Raw genomic sequence first — 17,721 nt, 5'->3', positions numbered from 1 at the left:
TTCCCGGAGGAAAAAACTCGATAATTATTAAACCATTTTATATTCTATGTGTTTTCTGCACCATACGCAGAAAGATAAAAGTATACTGAATATAAATGTATACATAGGGTGCATTTCCTTGATGTAAAACAAATAAAATGATGAACAAACTGCCAAATGTCCCACACCTGTAACCGGTGACAATACAATCGAGAAGAGATGATACTAGAGAGTAAACACCTATTCAAAACGACAAAGAATTATCATTCACAGCTAGGGGATTGGCGACTGGTGCTAGAACAGGAGGGAAACGACACGGCCTATTACAATTTACCCCAGTTCCGTGCTTTATATAATTTAGAGGTGTTTGAATATGTCAGTGCGCATGGTCACTCGTTTATGTTACGACAGGAATGTTCATCTGTGTGTGTTCTCTGAGTTGCCTACATGAGTGTGTATGATACGTTAATAGACAACAGGAATAGATACTTGCTGAACAGAGGTGATTATTATGGTGAGTAAATAACATAATAACTATATTTGTAACTTGAGTAATCAAAGGTTGAGTATACTATTGACAATAGATGTAAATTATTTATCAAATATTTTCTGTTATAATATAACATGTTTGTATTATTTCATGGCTATGTTGTTTTACTATTCGTTTTGATTTATAACTCTTTACAAAGATTGAACGGCATTTGTCATATTGTGATGTTTGCGGGGCAGACATTCCCTTTTCCTTATGTTTAAAAACAGAGCCACTACCAAAATATACTTGTGCTTTGAAAGCCACTACAGAAAAGATTGCAAGGGGTGGGGGTTAAAAACTCACTTCTTTTTTTAATCAGTCATGACAAGCTGAACATTTAAAACGTTCTTAATTATTTCATGTTATTCCTAGTTATGAGAATAAACAGAACTGTTTTTTTTAGTCACATGGTCTGTCTTATATTGTGACGTTCCAGAAGAAGTCTATTGTCACTGCTCATCGGTGACACTGAATTGTTGACATTATTATGGGCTGGTGGTGGCCCTTTCTTTAGGCTAAATATTCATCATTACAAACCAGAATGATATACTTTCTCAGATTGTAACATACATACTTCTTTATTCTGCTCTAGTCTCAGTGCACTTTGGTGCTCTGGATAAAATAATCTGTAAAATGCATTTTGTGTAAAAAAAAAGAAGAAGAACCTATCACTATAAATAAAGTAAAGACACTTTTCTGTAACTGTTGTGTTCAGGCCGACCCAGACATGTCTTCGCAGAGTGGGGGTCATGATGTGGAGCTGTTCGTAGAGACCCCAGACTATGACCTGATCTGCACCATTTGCCAGGGGGTCCTCAGGTGCCCAGTAAGAGCTGCATGCCACCACATCTTCTGCAAGAAATGCATTTTACAATGGCTGAAGAGGTACTGCCTGTGCCTCATCACAAGCAAACATTATTGCGTCCATAGATCACGGTTGGATGAAGACAGTTTCCCAGACAGTTTCTCCATTGAAATAGCTTCATAGTCCAATACTATAGGTTTAATCTGTGTCAGGGAAACTGTCCCAAAATGTCTCAAATTCACATTGTCGTAGTATAGGCCTATAGTAATAGTTATTAGTATATTTGTTACTATAGTAAGAAATAGGTTATTATTCTACTGTAGCCTAAATTTAAACCGATGATGACAATTTGTGAGTGAAGATGATTCCTTATTGTTCTTGAGGTGCAGACAGCAGACCTGCCCCTGCTGCAGAAAGCCTGTCAACCAGAGCTTGATATTTGTGATGTTCAAGCTAAGCAAGGTGATCGGTCGCCTAAAGATCAAGGTAAAGAAATGTACATTTTTTGTTAGAGAAAAACACACACTTGGAGCAACCTAATCTCTTGCAGAAAACTTCTGCTTACTTGCCCCATGGGTGTGTTCATGTTTAATCTCATAGAGCCAGATGCGTGTGTTTCTGAATATTGCATATACTCCGACAGTCTGGCACACAAGATTAGCACATGCTAACCTGGTTTACAGTAAGTATTAATGGAGCATCAGATACTCTTGTTAAAAGCTGGCATTAAATATGTAACAACAGCTTTGTTCAATAAAAAGTTACTGAAAAGTCATCAGATGTGGGTCTTATAATTTACTCTTTGACCAAATTGAGATCAGGAGCATCCTGTTTCCATTGATCATCCTTGAGATGTTTCTACAATGTGATTGGATTCCACCTGTGGTAAAGTCAATTGATTGGACATGATTTGGAAAGGCACACACCTGTCTATATAAGGTCCCACAGTTGACAGTGCATGTCAGAGCAAAAACGCCATGAGGTTGAAGGAATTGTCCGTAGAGCTCCAAGACAGGATTGTGTCGAGGCACAGATCTGGGGAAGGGTACCAAAACATTTCTGCAGCATTGAAGGTTCCAAAGAACACGATGGCCTCGATCATTCTTAAATAGAAGATGTTTGGAACCCCCTAGACTCTTCCTAGAGCTGCCCGCCCGGCCAAACTGAGCAATCGGGGGAGAAGGGCCTTGTTCAGGGAGGTGACCAAGAACCCGATGGTCACTCTGACAGAGCTCTAGAGTTCCTCTGTGGAGATGGGCGAACCTTCCAGAAGGACAACTATCGCTGCAGCACTCCATCAATCATACATTTATGGTAGTGGCCAGACAGAAGCCACTCCTCAGAAAAGGGCACATGACAGCCCGCTTGGAGTTTGCTCAAAGGCACCTAAAGGTAATGAGAAACAAGATCCCATGGTCTGATTAAACAAAGATTGAACTCTTTGGCCTGAATGCCAAGCTTCACGTCTGGAGGTAACCTGGCACCATCCCTACTGTGAAGCATGGTGGTGGCAGCATCATGCTGTGGGGATGTTTTTCAGCAGCCGTGACTAGGAGACTAGTCAGGAAAGATGAACGGAGCAAAGTGCAGAGATACCTGATGAAAACCTACTCCAGAGCGCTCAGGACCTCAGACTGGGGCGAAGGTTCACCTTCCAACAGGACAACGACCCTAAGCACACAGCCAAGACAACACAGAAGTGGCTTTGGGACAAGTCTCTAAATGTCCTTGAGGGGCCCAGCTAGAGCCCGTCCCTGAAAATAGCTGTGCAGCGATGCTCCCCATCCAACCTGGCAGAGCTTGAGAGGATCTGCAGAGAAGAATGGGAGAAACTCCCCAAATACAGGTGTGCCAAGCTTGTAGTGTCCTACCCAAGAAGACTTGATGCTGTAATCGCTACCGAAGGTGCTTCAACTAAGTAAAGGGTCTGAATACTTATGTAGATGTGATATTTATTTATTTTTATTATAAATGTGCAAACATTTTGAAAAACCTGTTTTTGCTTTGTCATTATGGGGTATTGTGTGTAGCTTGATGAGGGGAAAAAACAATTTAATCAATTTAGAATAAGGCTGTAATGTAACAAAGTGGAAAATGCCAAGGGAAAATGACTTCTGCCCTTCTCTCCCCCATCTTTTCCCCCAGTGTAAAAACAAGATCCGTGGCTGCCCGTATACCTTAGCCCTGTCAGAGCAGTACTGCCACAGCATGAGCTGCCTGTTCGAGCTCATTCCCTGCCCCTACCAGGGCTGCCGTGCCCAGCTCCTCCGCAGGGACCTGGATGCCCACGCCAGGCACTGTGAGCACTGGAGCCAACCCTGCCACATGGGCTGTGGCACCGTGCTGTCCCACCGCACCCAGGCCAAGCACAACTGCTACAGGCAGCTGAGGCATGAGTACGAGGCCAGGCAGAGGAACCACCGAGCCATCGCAGCAGCCCTCCGAAGGAAGATGAGGAGGATGCAGAGCACCATGGCTGACATGAAGAGGCAGATCGGCCTGATCTGTGAGAGCCTGGAGGTCATGGACGAACTGGAGGAGGTGGAAGAGGAGGACCTGGGTCAAACCAGTGGGAGTTTCAGTAGCAGTAACAGCAGCTCCTGAGTCCTGATGTAATGTATTTCTAAAAATGACTCACACACACAATTATCTCTGGCACTTGAACTGTTTAGGACTATGCAGAGTTTATTTTATTCCTAGCACCAAGTATGAAAGACCTGTGGAAATGGAATTTTCAGGGATGGACTGCCTCAAATAGCACATTTAGTCATAATTGCTTTGAGTGTGTGTTGATAATGAAACTTCATATTTAATTTGAAAATGTATAAAGTTGGAACAATTTTGTACTGTGTCCTTTAACATTTTGATTTGTAAAGGATGATATTTTTTATAAATAAAGTCAGCAACCTTTAACCTGTGTGATTTTTTGTGTTATATCATTATGTATATGCACATTCTACATGTGACAATAAAAACAAATGTTTTATCTGTTTGCATGAAATGTTACTTCCAGGAGGTCCAATGTTGGCCCTTACTGGCTATAATAAACCACTGCAACTATTTATATATTCCATATGGAACAGAGCTCAGCAACATGCAATTCCATAATAAGACATAATACAACTCCCATATTTGTATGCATAGAAGTCAGTATATTTCAAAAACATTTAATAGAATCCAAAAGTTTTATCATACAGATTACAGGGTGTAGAAACTATCGCGAGGTTTGCCTCATATAAATACAAACGGAACCAGACTAGGGCCTTCTTCCTGTTATACAGAACACGTAAGTAACATGTCGAACAATTCTTTATTCAAAGACATCCGCAAGCATCTCTGTGATCTCTTTACGGATTTCACTGTTTGATGGTAGAAATCCTTAAATGTACTGTTAACAGTTGATTTAGAACCACATTGAAAAATGTTTAGGCAATTAATGATAATTGTGAATGACTGAAGGTAACACCAGTTCCTCGTTAGCGCACATGGCTACAATACAACATTTCAATGTGGTACTCGTTATGTTTACTGTAGAATATGTAAATGTGTCGTTCAGAAACCTTAACGATGTGACGCCGTTCATTGCGTTCGTGTTTCTTATCCTATATTTAATTCGCTAGCCAGTGCGCTAAGCAAATCCACGAGACATGACGTTGATGCGGCCTTGGTGACGCGAATTTAGGTAACTCATCGTTACTTATTCTGACGTTTACTCTTTTCTTTCTCAACAGCAAATGGCGGACAACGCCGGTGGAGAACGTGGAGGTTTCCGTGGAGGTTTTGGCAGTGGCGACCGGGGTCGTGGTCGTGGACGCGGCAGAGGCCGTGGTCGAGGTCGTGGACGCGGTGCCAGGGGCGGCAAGTCCGAGGACAAGGAAGTGAGTTGACGTCCTTGAGCATTGTTTTGCTTTCTGGTCACAATGAAGACTATCACGAATGGAGACAGAACTGGCCTGATTGACGTTGCATGTGCAGTATGTTGGGTTTATGTTTATTCAGAATTCAAGTGATGCTTAGTCAGCCATTTTGAAACCCACAGAAGTTGATTCTGCAGACCTTTGTCAGCAAGGCTTGGCCTGGAGTGGCTTTGTTCTTTCCTATAGTGTCTGCTAGAGAGAACTGAGACGGTTTGAGGCCCTGCTGTGTCTCTTCCATGGCAAGGTTATAGGTAGATCTCAGACAACTAATAGTTGGTGGTCCTGTGGCTCAGTAGTTGGGAGCATGGTGTTTGCAGGGTTGGGTTTGATTCCCACGTGTGAGAAAAAAACACTGTTCTCATGTGCCACTAAGTCGCTCTGTTTACTGTCTACTAAATGTGAAAATAAGTTAATATAACTGCTTCTCTTTCAGTGGGTGCCAGTGACCAAGCTGGGTCGCCTTGTTAAGGACATGAAGATCAAGTCTCTGGAGGAAATCTATCTCTACTCCCTGCCCATCAAGGTAACTTAATGGTTTCCATAGCTGTACATTTTCTTAAACTAAAAGCACTGAGCAGTTCACTCATATGACGCGTTTAAAAGTTGTGTTTCCATCCTGCCTTTTCTGAAAGTGTTTTACCACGTTATAGGAGTCTGAGATCATTGACTTCTTCCTGGGGTCCTCGTTGAAAGATGAGGTGCTGAAGATTATGCCTGTCCAGAAGCAGACCAGGGCTGGCCAGCGCACCAGGTTCAAGGCCTTTGTTGCCATTGGTGACTACAACGGCCATGTGGGCCTGGGGGTGAAGTGCTCCAAGGAGGTGGCCACTGCCATTCGAGGAGCCATCATCCTGGCAAAGCTGTCCATCGTGCCTGTGAGGAGAGGATACTGGGGGAACAAGATCGGCAAGCCCCACACCGTGCCATGCAAGGTGACTGGTCGTTGTGGCTCCGTCCTGGTGCGTCTGATCCCTGCGCCCCGTGGTACTGGCATCGTGTCTGCCCCTGTGCCCAAGAAGCTGCTCACGATGGCTGGTATCGACGATTGCTACACCTCGGCCAGGGGCTGCACTGCCACTCTAGGCAACTTCGGTAAGAAACCTACGCTGTGTTTGACTTATTTTCAATGGTGTTTTTAATGGGTATTATCAGTGCAGTGTCATCCCCCTCCTAGCTCTGCTCAGCTTCACCCATAAGTGGTGTAGTTGTCGTTAATCGGGAGGTAAACTAACGAGTATGGTAATGCACGGCAGAAAGACTTCCTAATAGTCTCTTCTGTTCCCCTTTTCTGTGCTCAACATCAGGCCCCAGTCACTACAGTAGCATAGTCGGGTACATAAAAGTGAATTGATAAAAAGTGTGTCTTTACAGCCAAGGCTACCTTTGATGCCATCTCCAAGACCTACAGCTACCTGACCCCTGATCTGTGGAAGGAGACAGTCTTCACCAAGTCTCCTTACCAGGTCAGTTCTAAAGCCTTGATGCCCTCCACATTCATGATAATGGATTGGGTTTATAAAGCCCTTTTCCATGTTTCATTGTAAGGATGGGAACAAAGTAAATGTTGCCTTTGTATTGCCCGTTCATCGTCTCAAAAGTGAATGGGTTACTGAAGGAGGCATACAGTAATTATTGTGGTTGTCTTTGAGGGGTGGACACCGAATCCTTTCAATTCGATCAACTGCAATACAACTGTAGCGTGACATGATAGATCAATGTACAAATGGGCAGTCTAGATCTGTTGCTGTGGTATGTGATATATTAAACACTAACAGACCTGGTTCTTATTCACAAATCCAAACTTGGTTAAGTATGTTATTGACACTAAGGAACTTGGATGTGTGAAAGTGTCAATTTTGTGTCCTGCAGGAGTTCACTGATCACCTGGCCAAGACCCACACCAGGGTGTCTGTGCAGAGGACGGCCGCAGCTGTCCCGGCATCCTCCTAAAGACTTTTGTACAGTGGATTAAATAAAGGGTTTAACACCAATACCGTCTTCTAAAACTGATGTGCTGTAATGTGGCTAGAATATTGTGTGATGGATCAAGATGCTGATGGCTAGCTAGATCATGTGACAGTAATAAGTTAAACTCTATTTTGACACCATGGTTAATTATTACTTCAAGTAATGAAGACTTAAAGGGTTTGGTTTCCGCCTTCAAATCTGGATTTAACCAGCACTGCTCTTAACCCCCAGTCTTCCCTATAAGTCAGATTGATTTAGACCTTGGAGACCAGGCTGGTGCAATTAATTTACCTCATAGGTTAATATTTGGATTCCTCTGGCTTAGCTGCCGGCTGTTCCGCAAATTCGTACTGATAAATTGTTAGTCTGAATATTAAAATGATTGTCACTGGCCTACATACAAAACCCCATGGCAAAATGGTATTGCTAGATGTCTTTGCAAATAAAACATCTGGTAGGTGTTGCATCAAGTATGGGAAAAAATAGACTAAACAAGTTGCATGGACTTGAGTGCAGTTAGTGTTTAACATGCGTTTTGAATGACTACCGTATTGCTGTATCCCACAAGTTTTGTAAGTTAAAGCGGTGAATTTCAAGCAAATTCAACGAAGACCAGGGAGATTTTCCAATGCCTCGCAGGGGGCACTTGTTAGGTGGCTTAAAATACAAAGCGGACAATATCCCTTTCTGCATGATTAAGTTACTAATTACACTTGGCTGTTTCAATACACGCAGTCACTACAAAGATGGTCGTCCTGACTTAGCTGCTGGAGGAACGGCAATTTCACCTCGAGGCCAATGGTGACTTTAAAAGTTTAATGGCAGCAAGAACTGGATGTCAATGAAGTCACTCCATAACTAACCTAAGTGACCGTGAAAAGGAAGCATGTACAGAATACAAATTTAGCAAAACGTGTATTCTGTTTGTAGTAGGGCATGAGTAAAACTGCAAAAAATGTGCAGAGTAATGACCTTTGGGGAAAATCCAACACCACTCATTTTCAAGCGTGGTGGCTGCATCGTGTTATGGATATGTTTGAGTTTTTAGGATAAAAATAATTAAGCACAGACAAAATCCTAGAGAATTTGTCTGCTTTTCGACAAATTCACATTTCGGCAGTACAAACACCTAAAACAAGGCCAAATATGAGTTTACCGAGACCAATGTTCCTGGGTGGCTTAGTTGAGTTAAATCTCTGGCAATGTTCAAACTTGACAGGGCTTGAATAATTTAAGATTTTGCAAATATTGTGCAAAGCTCTTAGACATACCCAGAAAGACTCATTGCTGAAGTGGATTTTAACCTATAAACTGGTTCAATCTGTGAATGCTGAGATATTGTACTGTATACCATGGTTGGTAACCAGTTTAATAGTAAGGCACCTTGGGGGTTTGGTATATGGCCAATATACCGCGGCTAAGGGCTGTATCCAGGCACTGTGTTGCGATAACAGCACTTAGCCATGATATGTATTTTAAAAAATAATAAAAACTGGTTTTCATTATGGGGCACTACATGTAAATGGGTGAGAACATTTAATCCAGTTCAAATTCAGGCTGTAACAATATGGAATAATTTGGAGTATGAATACTTTCTGAAGGCACTATGATGTAGCAACTGCCAATGCTCCTGCATATCTCATTACAAGCGTTTGGTTTTTCCATTTGTTTTAAGGTTGTTCTTTAGCATGTAGGGCACGCTGATTGGTGTCACCTTATTACACCTGTGCTGGTTGCCGTCACATTAGTGGGAAGGTGTTACACCTGTGCTGGCCCAGGTGCTATTTAAGAGTGACTGGCCCAGTGGTCTTGAAAATGAAAAAAAAAAATCTGAAAGCATTTTGAATTCATTGACAAACCAGCTTTATTTTAGAATCAGAGAATGAACATTGACTGCTTTAAAAATGACTTGCGTGTTCAGTGGGGTAAAACCTCCGGCTTTGATAGATGTGCTATCATGTAGATTTAATCATGGCTGCTCATTTCACAACGTTGGACTATTTGAATTCGACCAAGATGAATCCCTAATGAGTCAGATTCCTTGTATTCTGTCCCCTTGAAATGAGAATATTCAAGGCTTTTCCGCTCAGACCCCAATGCGTTTTGATCAAGTGAGGAGCAGGGAAGCGCAATCAGGTTAAACACCTTGAGATTCAGTAATACTTGTGGGAGTGTACTTGCAGCCCAGCGGGACTAGACCACAACAGTTACTATTCAAGAATGGTTTGAGTTCTGGAGAAGGCTAAAAACTGCTGTAGTAAAGGGTAAATGCAGCTCATTCAAAAAGTTGTCTGTTACTACAGCTAAACAATACAATGAGGACAGTTCTTTTTCCCAATAAACATATTTACTCTACATTTCATACATAGGAGAGAGACTTGGAACAGAGTGATTAGGGGTTATATTGTTTAAGCTTTTGCCTCGGCCGCCATCATCCTGTCTTTCTGCTTCATCAGACATTTCCTTGAGCTGGCGTAGGCTCCCAGATCCCCATCTACAACAGAGGAAGGACAACAGCTTGTCAATGCAATGGAACAGTAGCCTCACAGCCTTAACATTTCTGCATTCCACTGCAGGAAATTCTTCCCGGGAGGTGTCATGAAATTATTTATATTGGAAAAATTCGGGCAGCGGCACTTATGTTTCGAAATGTTTTCTACCATTGGTGCCTACGGAACACAACTGACACCTGAAGTTATGTTTCACTATATTGGATCACTTCGCGCCGGAGGGATACATCCGAGGTGAGGATTTACAGATTTACTCCGTGTCATGGCTGGGGTCCGCCCCTATATATAGACCCCATGGCCGCGACACTTTCTTTCATTTTCTTGGCGGATGTCTGTATGGTTTGAGGTACAAACTTTCTGAAGTTCGCTTGGTATGTCACTTGTGGAAGTATACTCACAGGCTGTTTGCAGCCTGGAGCAGCTGGCCACACGCCCAGCCCCTCTTGAGTGCTCCACTCGCTGTGAGCGGTTGATCTGTATCTTCCGCCCGTGGTTTGTCGCGCTTGTGTTTCGGCTCCGTGTGCATCCTTTAATATATTGCTATACAGCTCTTGCTGCTACAAACTGTATTTACCTTACACAACTTGCCGACTGGCTTGTTCTGTGTGTGTGCTATGAGTTGCTTAACATGGCGCGGGTTCTCTGCTATTTACCCTACAAGATTTTTTTCTGGTTCTTTCCCCTGCAGAATGTAAGAGTATCGTGGTGGGCTTCCACTACATTGAGACAATAACTTTGGAGTTCCTTAATGGAGTTACTCCATCACATGGTGCTGGTTTTAGTTTTTTTACTGCTAGGTAATATAGCAGTTGGTGTAAAAAAAAAATAAAATACACAAATCAAATCCATTACCTCAATGCGTTTTTTTTGTCTGCCTGTTTTTCCCCATACGGGTCCCCCACCCGTTTTTGCAGAGGTACTGGGTAATTTATCCCTCACCGGGTTCTTATTCCTCCAAGCGGGTCACGACATAAGCTCTATCAGGGCGTCGGACCCCTGCTCTGTGGCCTTGCTGGCTTGGCTGAGCTTATGGCTTCCCTTGGACAGGTGTGATGGTGGCATCCCCCCCTGGAGAGCCAAATACCTCGTATGCACTGCCTGGGTTTGAGCCACGCGGAGAGGGCGGTGGAGCGCCCTACTGGATGCCTGTTTTGTGTGGTGTTCTCAGAGCGCCTGCACGAATGGGTCGGCCAGGCTCAGGCTGGGGACGAGCTCCCTCCCTCAGGAGTGGTGCGCCAGCGAGCTGTTAGTCCCTTTACTGGGCCCAGTACCCCTCCAATGAAGTGTGGTCAGAGCCACCGCAGGCAGAGCCCATCTGCTGCCAGTCCTGGACAGTGGCCGGACAACTGGGACCACCTTGAAAGGAGGGCGCATGCCCTGCGTCAGGAGGTTGATAGCTTCGATGGCAACGACAGCTGTTCCTGGGGGACGATGCTGGCACTGTTCACCACCGTGAGCGGGGCTGACAGGAGTGGCGTGGGGCTTCATCGCCCCCAGCGGCTCGAGAGGCTATGAGGGGGCCTACTCACTCGGGTAGCCACTGCACTGGACATCAAACTGGTGGACAGTGGTGACCCTCCATCTGTCCCCATCTCTGCCAAGTTCCGCGAGGCCTTGCAGGAGAGCTGGGCCTCTGCCAGGGGGCGCTTCCGACTCACAGCAGAGACTGGACCATGGAGTTAGGTGGCGGGCGCAGAGTCACTTGGCCTCCAGGAGTACCCGACCATGGACACCATGATAGCTGCCATGGTCCTCCCAGAGATTATAGGGCAGAACCCGTGACTGAAGCCGGGACCCTCCCCCCCAGAGCCTTTGATGTGGACTTGAAAGCCACATATGGGTCCCTTTGCTCTCTTGGCCACCTTACCAACACGGCATGCTGCTGCAGGTCGATCTGCACTCTGTTGCCCCGGCTGCAGGGGGGCACAGAGGAGCTCCTCCGTGAAGCGATGGAGGTGTCTCGTCTGCTTTCCCTGCTCCAGAGGGATGTGGCCCGCTCCAACGGATGGACCATGGCGCATTTGCCACTCTCCCCATCACTGACCTTTGGCACAGGGGTTAATGACATTCTGGGGCAGACCGGTAGGGTCTCCCGGTCCCTACTAACCTTGAGACGGTTCATGCCGCCTCAGACGCCGGGTCCAAGGCAGACGGACTGTCACCACCCACTTGCACCCGAACGACGGTGGGGTCCCTCTCCTGCCCCATCGCCTTGTGCTGAGCAACGACAGTGGGGAGGGGCACAGTGTGCGGTGGAACAACAACCTGTCAACCTTCACCACCATAGGGACGTGCCTGTGGGACCCAGGAGCTTGGGGCGCCAGAGGCGGGCCCCGGCAGGACCCCTGACACACCCTTCCCCGGCCGCTTCTCCTGGTCTCAAAGGGCAAAGTGGGAGGAGTGTGTGGAGTCCCCATGGGTGTTGTCCACAATGCTCTTGGGGTACTGACTCCAATTCCGGTGCCGGCACCCTGTCCTTCAGGGGCCTTAGTGTCACCACGGTGGCCGACCCCCTGAAGGACACCCTGCGGCTGGAGATCTCCTCACTCCTGGACAAGGGTGCCATCCGCAGAATTGAGAGTTCAGAACGTTGTGGTGGGTTCTACTCCACTTATTGTGTGGTCCCAAAAAGAGACTGAAGGTTTCGACCGATTCTGGACCTCCGCAACCTCAATGGGTACTTAAAGGTAGTGAGGTTCCACATGTTGTCCCCAGCTGCGTGTTGCAGGTTGTGTCCAGGGAACAGTGGTTTGTGACGCTGGACCTGAGGGATGCGTATTTCCATGTTCCTGTTCACCCAGCTCATTGGCGTACCGGCGATTCGCTTTTGGAGGGCTGACGAATTCATGGTTCTTCCCTTCGGCCTCTCCTTGGCCCCCAGCACTTTCACAAAGTGCATGGACTGTCCTGGCACCTCTCACATCCCGAGGGTTGTTGATCCTCAATTACCTGGACGATTGGCTGATGTGTGCCCCAACTGGGACCCAGGTGCTGTCAGACAGGGACATGCTCCTGACCCATATCGGCGGGCTGGGCATTACTGTAAATGACAAGAGTCGTCTGACGCCAACCCAGAGGGTGGCCTTCATTGGCATGGAACTGGACTCAGTCCTCATGAGAGCATGCCTGCCCACCAGAAGGGTTCAGGCGATCTTATCTTGCCTCAACCACTTTCGGCAGGGGCGGATGGTATCCGTCCTAACTTGCAAACGCCTGTTAGGCTTGCTGACGGCGGCCTCGTTGTTGATTCCCCTGGGCCTGCTCCATCTCTAACCTCTTCAACGGTGGTTTAACTCCCACCGGCTGCACCCGAAGCGACACCGTCACCTGCGGGTAACCGCACAGTGCCTCAGGGCATTGCTGAGGTGGCGCTGTCACTCTCCCCATCACTGACCTTTGGCACAGGGGTTAATAACATTCTGGGGCAGACCGGTAGGGTCTCCCGGTCCCTACTAACCTTGAGACGGTTCATGCCGCCGGAACGTCTAGCGTCTCTACGCGCAGCGCACGTACCTGGCATCCTGAATGTGGCAGCGGATATGCTCTCAAGGGAGGGCCCGCCACCTTGGGACAAGAGCCTACATCCCCAGGTGGTGAAGCACCTGTGGGACAAGTTCGGGAGGGCACAGGTGGAGCCGTTTGCCTCCCTGGACAATGCGCACTGCCCCCTGTGGTACTCCCATGTTGGAGCCACCAGGGCCTCTGTGCTTGGATGCGCTGGCTCACGATTGGCCAGGGCTGGAGCTTTACGCATTCCCCCCTTTTCCAGGCTGTGCTGGGTAGGACCAGGTTGGCAGAGCATAGTCTGCTTCTGGTGTCCCCATACTGGCCCAGACGACCCTGGTTCAGCCTTCTCCTGTCGCCTGGGACACCTTGGCAACTTCCAGAGACCAGACCTGCTGTCTCAGGCCGGGGGAACTCTGTGGCATCTGAGGCTGCACTGTCTCAGTCTGTGGAATTGGCCACTGAACGGCACCAATGGTCCATGTTAAGACTACAAGAGGGTGTAATGAACACCATGCAGAACGCTAGGGCGCCGGCTATAACCGCAGCATACCAGTTGCGCTGGCGGTTGTTCTGCTCTTGGTGCACTAGTATTGAGGTTGTGCCCAAGTCATGCGAGGGTGCACTATGTCCTCCAATACCTGCAGTCTCACTTGGATGAGGGCTTGACAGCCTCTACACTGTGAGGGTATTTGGCCGCTATATCTGCCTGCCATGTGGGGTGGATGGACAGGCCAGTGGGGAGCCAGCCCTTGGTCTCCAGGTTTATGAATGGGGTTCGTCGCCTGCGTCTAGGACCTACTCAATGGCGAGCTGGGATCTGGATGTGGTCTTGGCAGCTTTGGCAAAGCCGCCTTTCGAAACGTTAGTCTGCCTCCCTGAAACACCTCTCTATGAAGGTGGCTTTCTTGGTAGTGATTACTTCCATGAAGAGGGTGGGTGAGCTCCATGCTCTTTCAGTAAGTTCTGAGTGCTACCGGATGGACCCCTGGGGGAGGAGTATATATTCCTCCCGAAGGTTCTGTCAGACAGGCATGTGAACATCCCTTTTATCCTGTCTGCTTACGACCCCCCCCCCCCTCCGGCATGCTGTGGCTGCCTATGTGGAGTGGACACAGTCAGTGAGAACAACAGACCAACTCTTTGTCTGCTATGGCGAGAGAGTCCTGGGGGCTGGGCTATAAAAGCAGAGGATCTCTCACTGGATCAAGGAAACGATTACGACAGCATACCTGCCTTGCTGGCAGGCCAGTGCTGGGATCTGTGGTGGCACATTCAACACGAGGTGTTGGTGTGTCCTGGGCTCTACTGAGAGGAGTGCCCTCGCTGATATCTGTTGGTCCCGCGCTGGGACTGCCGCTGGCTGGCCAGGTCCCTCTAGCACCGACTAATCTGGTACGAGTATACCAAAATATTGGAGTGATCCAATATAGTGAAACAGAACCGTGGTTACATACATAACCTTCGTTATGTGAGCTATATGGATCACTCCAATCCTTTACGGTGCTAGAGGCGCCTCAAAAATGATGTAGATAACATGTCACGGCCATGGGGTCTATATATAGGGGTGGACCCTAGCCGTTACACAGGTGTACACGGGAGTAAATCTGTAAATCCTCACCTCGGATATATCCCTCCGCTGCGGAGTGATACCAATATATTGGCGTGATCCATATAGCTCACATAACCGTGGTTACATACGTAACCTTCATTTTTCCAGGTTTGGGTCTGTTGATCTTCTCTCTCTGGCAAGAGTTTTTTTCTTTTCTTTTTTCATCAGTATTATTCAGAAATTAAAACATACATCTGCACAGACTCAATGATGGGTGCTGTCAGTGGTTGCAAGTTGGAGGTTTGAGCGAAGCATAGGCCTAGCTGTTATTCTTGCCCCGTAGATGCTTGGAACATGCTATCAACAGTGTTACTGCCATATTTCCAACCTTGAATTGTAATTGAGGCATGCCTGGAGTGAGTGGTACTTACAGCGTGACTGGTAGGCCTTGGCCACGTCTGCAAACTGCTGCAGCTCCTTGGAACAGTTCTGGTGGTAGCTGGTACCCTCCCTCTGCTGGCAGGCCCTCAGACGCTCCTGGACCACCTTCACGATCTCCTGGTCCACCTTACTGGGGGGGGGGGGGGCACAGATGGTTATGGGTCAAGGGTGGTTGTGAATTCACTAAACAGGACAAGCCGATGAAGGGTTAAAAGCAGTGGGTAACACGGAACCCAAACCGGCTGTGTGTGTGCCCCATCGTGCATAATGTATTTTGTCCCCCCCACACCAAACGCAGGTTAAAACATCAAAACAAACTCTGGACAAATTATATTAATTTGGGGACAGGTCGAAAAGCATTAAACATTTATGGCAATTTAGCTAGTTAGCTTGCACTTGCTAGCTAATTTGTCCTATTTAGTTAGCTTGCTGTTGCTAGCTAATTTGTCCTAGGATAAACATTGAGTTGTTATTTTACCTGAAATGCACAAGGTCCTCTACTCCACCAATTAATCCACACATAAAACGGTCAACCGAATCGTTTCTAATCATCTCTCTTCCTTCCAGGCCTTTTCTTCTCTTGACTTTATATTGCGATTGGCAACTTTCATAAATTTGGTGCATTACCGCCACTGACCTAATTCGTCTTTTCAGTCACTCACGTGGGTATAACCAATGAGATGGCACGTGGGTACCTGCTTCTATAAACCAATGAGGAGATGGGAGAGACAGGACTTCTGATCTGCGTCAGAAATAGAACTGATTTTCTATTTTAGCCCTTGGCAACGCAGACACTCGTTGGCGCAATAATTGAATAACAGATTTCTAAATGTATTTTGCAATGCGAGCGGTGTAGTCAGCCTGTAACTGTCCTATCATATCTGACCACAGAACATTAATCTCTTGGTCAAACTATGTAAGGTCAACTTCACGATTGATGCGGCTTCAAACTTTTCATACAACAGATGTTGAAAGCCTTTCGTGAACTCGCACTTGACTTTTTCCCCCTCTTACTGGCGGACTTTGCTGATAGGTACTTTGAGGGAAAATTACTATGACTGGTTGTCCCACCTAGCCATCTTAAGATGAATGCACTAACTAAGTCGCTCCGGATAAGATGGCCTACATTTTGTTACAGTATGTCTTGTCGTTTTAATCCAGTCAATGGGTTTTTCCTCATGAGTTGGTGAAGAGGGATGTCAAACTTCTGGAGGACCACAGTGTCTGCTGGTTTTCACACTTTCCTTTGTTTCAGACTGGAAAACCATGACTATGTACTTCCAAGGGAATCAATGACCTTCATTGGGAGGAAAGTAAAGCCAGAGAGAGGCACTGCGGCCCTCGAGCTTGAAAGAGGAATACTTACTGATCTCTCCTCCACTGCATCTCAGCCTCATAGTAACAGGTGTAGTCTCCCTCTGTGCACTCGGTCAGCTCGGGGACACGGCGGAACTTCTGGTGGTAGTAGTTGTACTTGTTGCCGGAGTGGATACCCTCCACAAGTTCTGTTGAGAGATGAGGGGAGCATGTCAACATTGACCTCTTGTTGATCATGTGGTACAAAGTACTTAAGGAGTCCTATTGCTCACTGATTTCACACGAAAGGATTTATGAAAGCTATGTGGAACATTTGGCTTTCACATAGCTATCCAATGTTAGATCAGTGATATTACTGGAAAGAGGTGAAGGATGCATTTCTAGACCCTGAATTACAGTAATATGAAATTGAATGAGTAGTATCTAGCTAGTGTCAAGTGCATTGCGCTGCATGCAACATTATGCATTACACCTGAATAAACTAACTAAAACTGCAACACACATAGCTACCTAACTAGGTCGAAAGCATAACCGCAACACTTGCTAGTTCAGACATTAACGCTACCTAGTAAACTAACTGAATCAATTTCTCTGAACTGCACATCTGACATTTGAAATCCTCAATTATCATTATAAATGTTTAATGCCATGGTCTGTCTCCATGTATCTCGCTAGATAGCCAACATTAGCTAGTGTTAGCAACACCACAGATGGGTTAGTTAAAAATATTTGGCAAAACGTTAGCCTAGCTAGCTAGCTCACCTCTAAATGTGGTGACAGGGAGGTCCACGGAATAATAGAAGAGTTTAGTCAAAATCAGGGCTGGGTTGGGAAGGGTCGTCTGCTTGTCCACGATGGGAGTCTGGCGGGGAGGCTCTGGGTACGCATCTTTATCATAGTCCGATGGCATTTTGCTGTCTTTTGTTAAAGAAAAAAAAGAAACTTCTTCAATTCGACCTCTTCTACGCTCCTGCGCATGCGTAGGAGGAACAACATGGCGTTGGAGGTCAAGTAAATATAAAATGTAATATGGTGAACTTAAATAAAATGTCAGTAAGATTACAAAAAAACTATTTATATATTTTATTTACACCCTTTATCTCGAATATTGCATTTACATTTCTTTTATTTTTCAAGCAGAGGTCGAAGGTAAAAGTTCAGCGCAGAGAAAATGTGTGGTCAGAGAGGAAGAGGCA

The 17,721-nt window shown here is 46.4% G+C and overlaps 3 protein-coding genes and 1 non-coding gene across 5 annotated transcripts; 3 read left to right on the top strand and 1 right to left on the bottom strand.

Moving 5' to 3' along the window:
* The first annotated feature begins 193 nt into the window (after window positions 1-193).
* Window positions 194-4,229, top strand: LOC106606643 (RING finger protein 151). Of its 2 annotated transcripts, none has more exons than XM_014202987.2 (4): window positions 194-493; window positions 1,227-1,396; window positions 1,706-1,802; window positions 3,462-4,229. In XM_014202987.2, exons 1-4 carry the CDS (start codon window positions 491-493, stop codon window positions 3,918-3,920), a joined length of 729 nt encoding a protein of 242 aa, XP_014058462.1. In that variant the 5' UTR covers window positions 194-490; the 3' UTR covers window positions 3,921-4,229. The 2 variants fall into 2 exon arrangements, with proteins under 2 accessions (XP_014058462.1, XP_014058461.1); XM_014202986.1 differs by having other exon boundaries at window positions 1,700-1,802.
* A 365-nt stretch (window positions 4,230-4,594) lies between these two features.
* rs2 (40S ribosomal protein S2) lies at window positions 4,595-8,718 on the top strand. The gene is made up of 6 exons (NM_001139912.1): window positions 4,595-4,602; window positions 5,048-5,194; window positions 5,667-5,756; window positions 5,884-6,325; window positions 6,605-6,696; window positions 7,103-8,718. The coding sequence occupies exons 2-6, from the start codon at window positions 5,051-5,053 to the stop codon at window positions 7,181-7,183; spliced, it is 849 nt and encodes a 282-aa protein (NP_001133384.1). The 5' UTR covers window positions 4,595-4,602; window positions 5,048-5,050; the 3' UTR covers window positions 7,184-8,718.
* LOC123743617 (small nucleolar RNA SNORA9) lies at window positions 5,365-5,501 on the top strand. The gene has a single exon (XR_006770473.1). It is a non-coding gene; the product is annotated as a small nucleolar RNA SNORA9 (small nucleolar RNA).
* Window positions 8,719-9,044: 326 nt separating the features above from the next.
* Window positions 9,045-17,507, bottom strand: nduba (NADH dehydrogenase 1 beta subcomplex subunit 10; the record flags this gene model as incomplete). The annotated part of the gene is given in 4 exon segments (NM_001141557.1): window positions 9,045-9,695; window positions 15,200-15,338; window positions 16,575-16,713; window positions 17,288-17,507. Coding segments are annotated over 3 exon segments (426 nt in total), but the record flags the coding sequence as incomplete, so codon positions are not given.
* Window positions 17,508-17,721: the final 214 nt, after the last annotated feature.

Source organism: Salmo salar, chromosome ssa06 (genome assembly GCF_905237065.1).
Source record: "Salmo salar chromosome ssa06, Ssal_v3.1, whole genome shotgun sequence".
Lineage (NCBI taxonomy): Eukaryota > Metazoa > Chordata > Actinopteri > Salmoniformes > Salmonidae > Salmo > Salmo salar.
The sequence above is the reverse complement of the archived record's forward strand: the minus strand, read 5'-3'. Positions and strand labels throughout refer to the sequence as shown.

What these genes read in the sequence shown, in the direction of transcription:
- LOC106606643 (XM_014202986.1), top strand. An exon ending in ATTTTACAATGGCTGAAGAG is followed by an intron (nt 1,397 to 1,699) that starts GTACTGCCTGTG and finishes ATTGTTCTTGAG; the next exon opens with GTGCAGACAGCAGACCTGCC. An exon ending in TCGGTCGCCTAAAGATCAAG is followed by an intron (nt 1,803 to 3,461) that starts GTAAAGAAATGT and finishes CTTTTCCCCCAG; the next exon opens with TGTAAAAACAAGATCCGTGG.
- rs2 (NM_001139912.1), top strand. Translation starts at nt 5,051, where the DNA reads ATGGCGGACAACGCCGGTGGAGAACGTGGAGGTTTCCGTGGAGGTTTT. An exon ending in GCAAGTCCGAGGACAAGGAA is followed by an intron (nt 5,195 to 5,666) that starts GTGAGTTGACGT and finishes CTTCTCTTTCAG; the next exon opens with TGGGTGCCAGTGACCAAGCT. An exon ending in TGCCACTCTAGGCAACTTCG is followed by an intron (nt 6,326 to 6,604) that starts GTAAGAAACCTA and finishes GTGTCTTTACAG; the next exon opens with CCAAGGCTACCTTTGATGCC.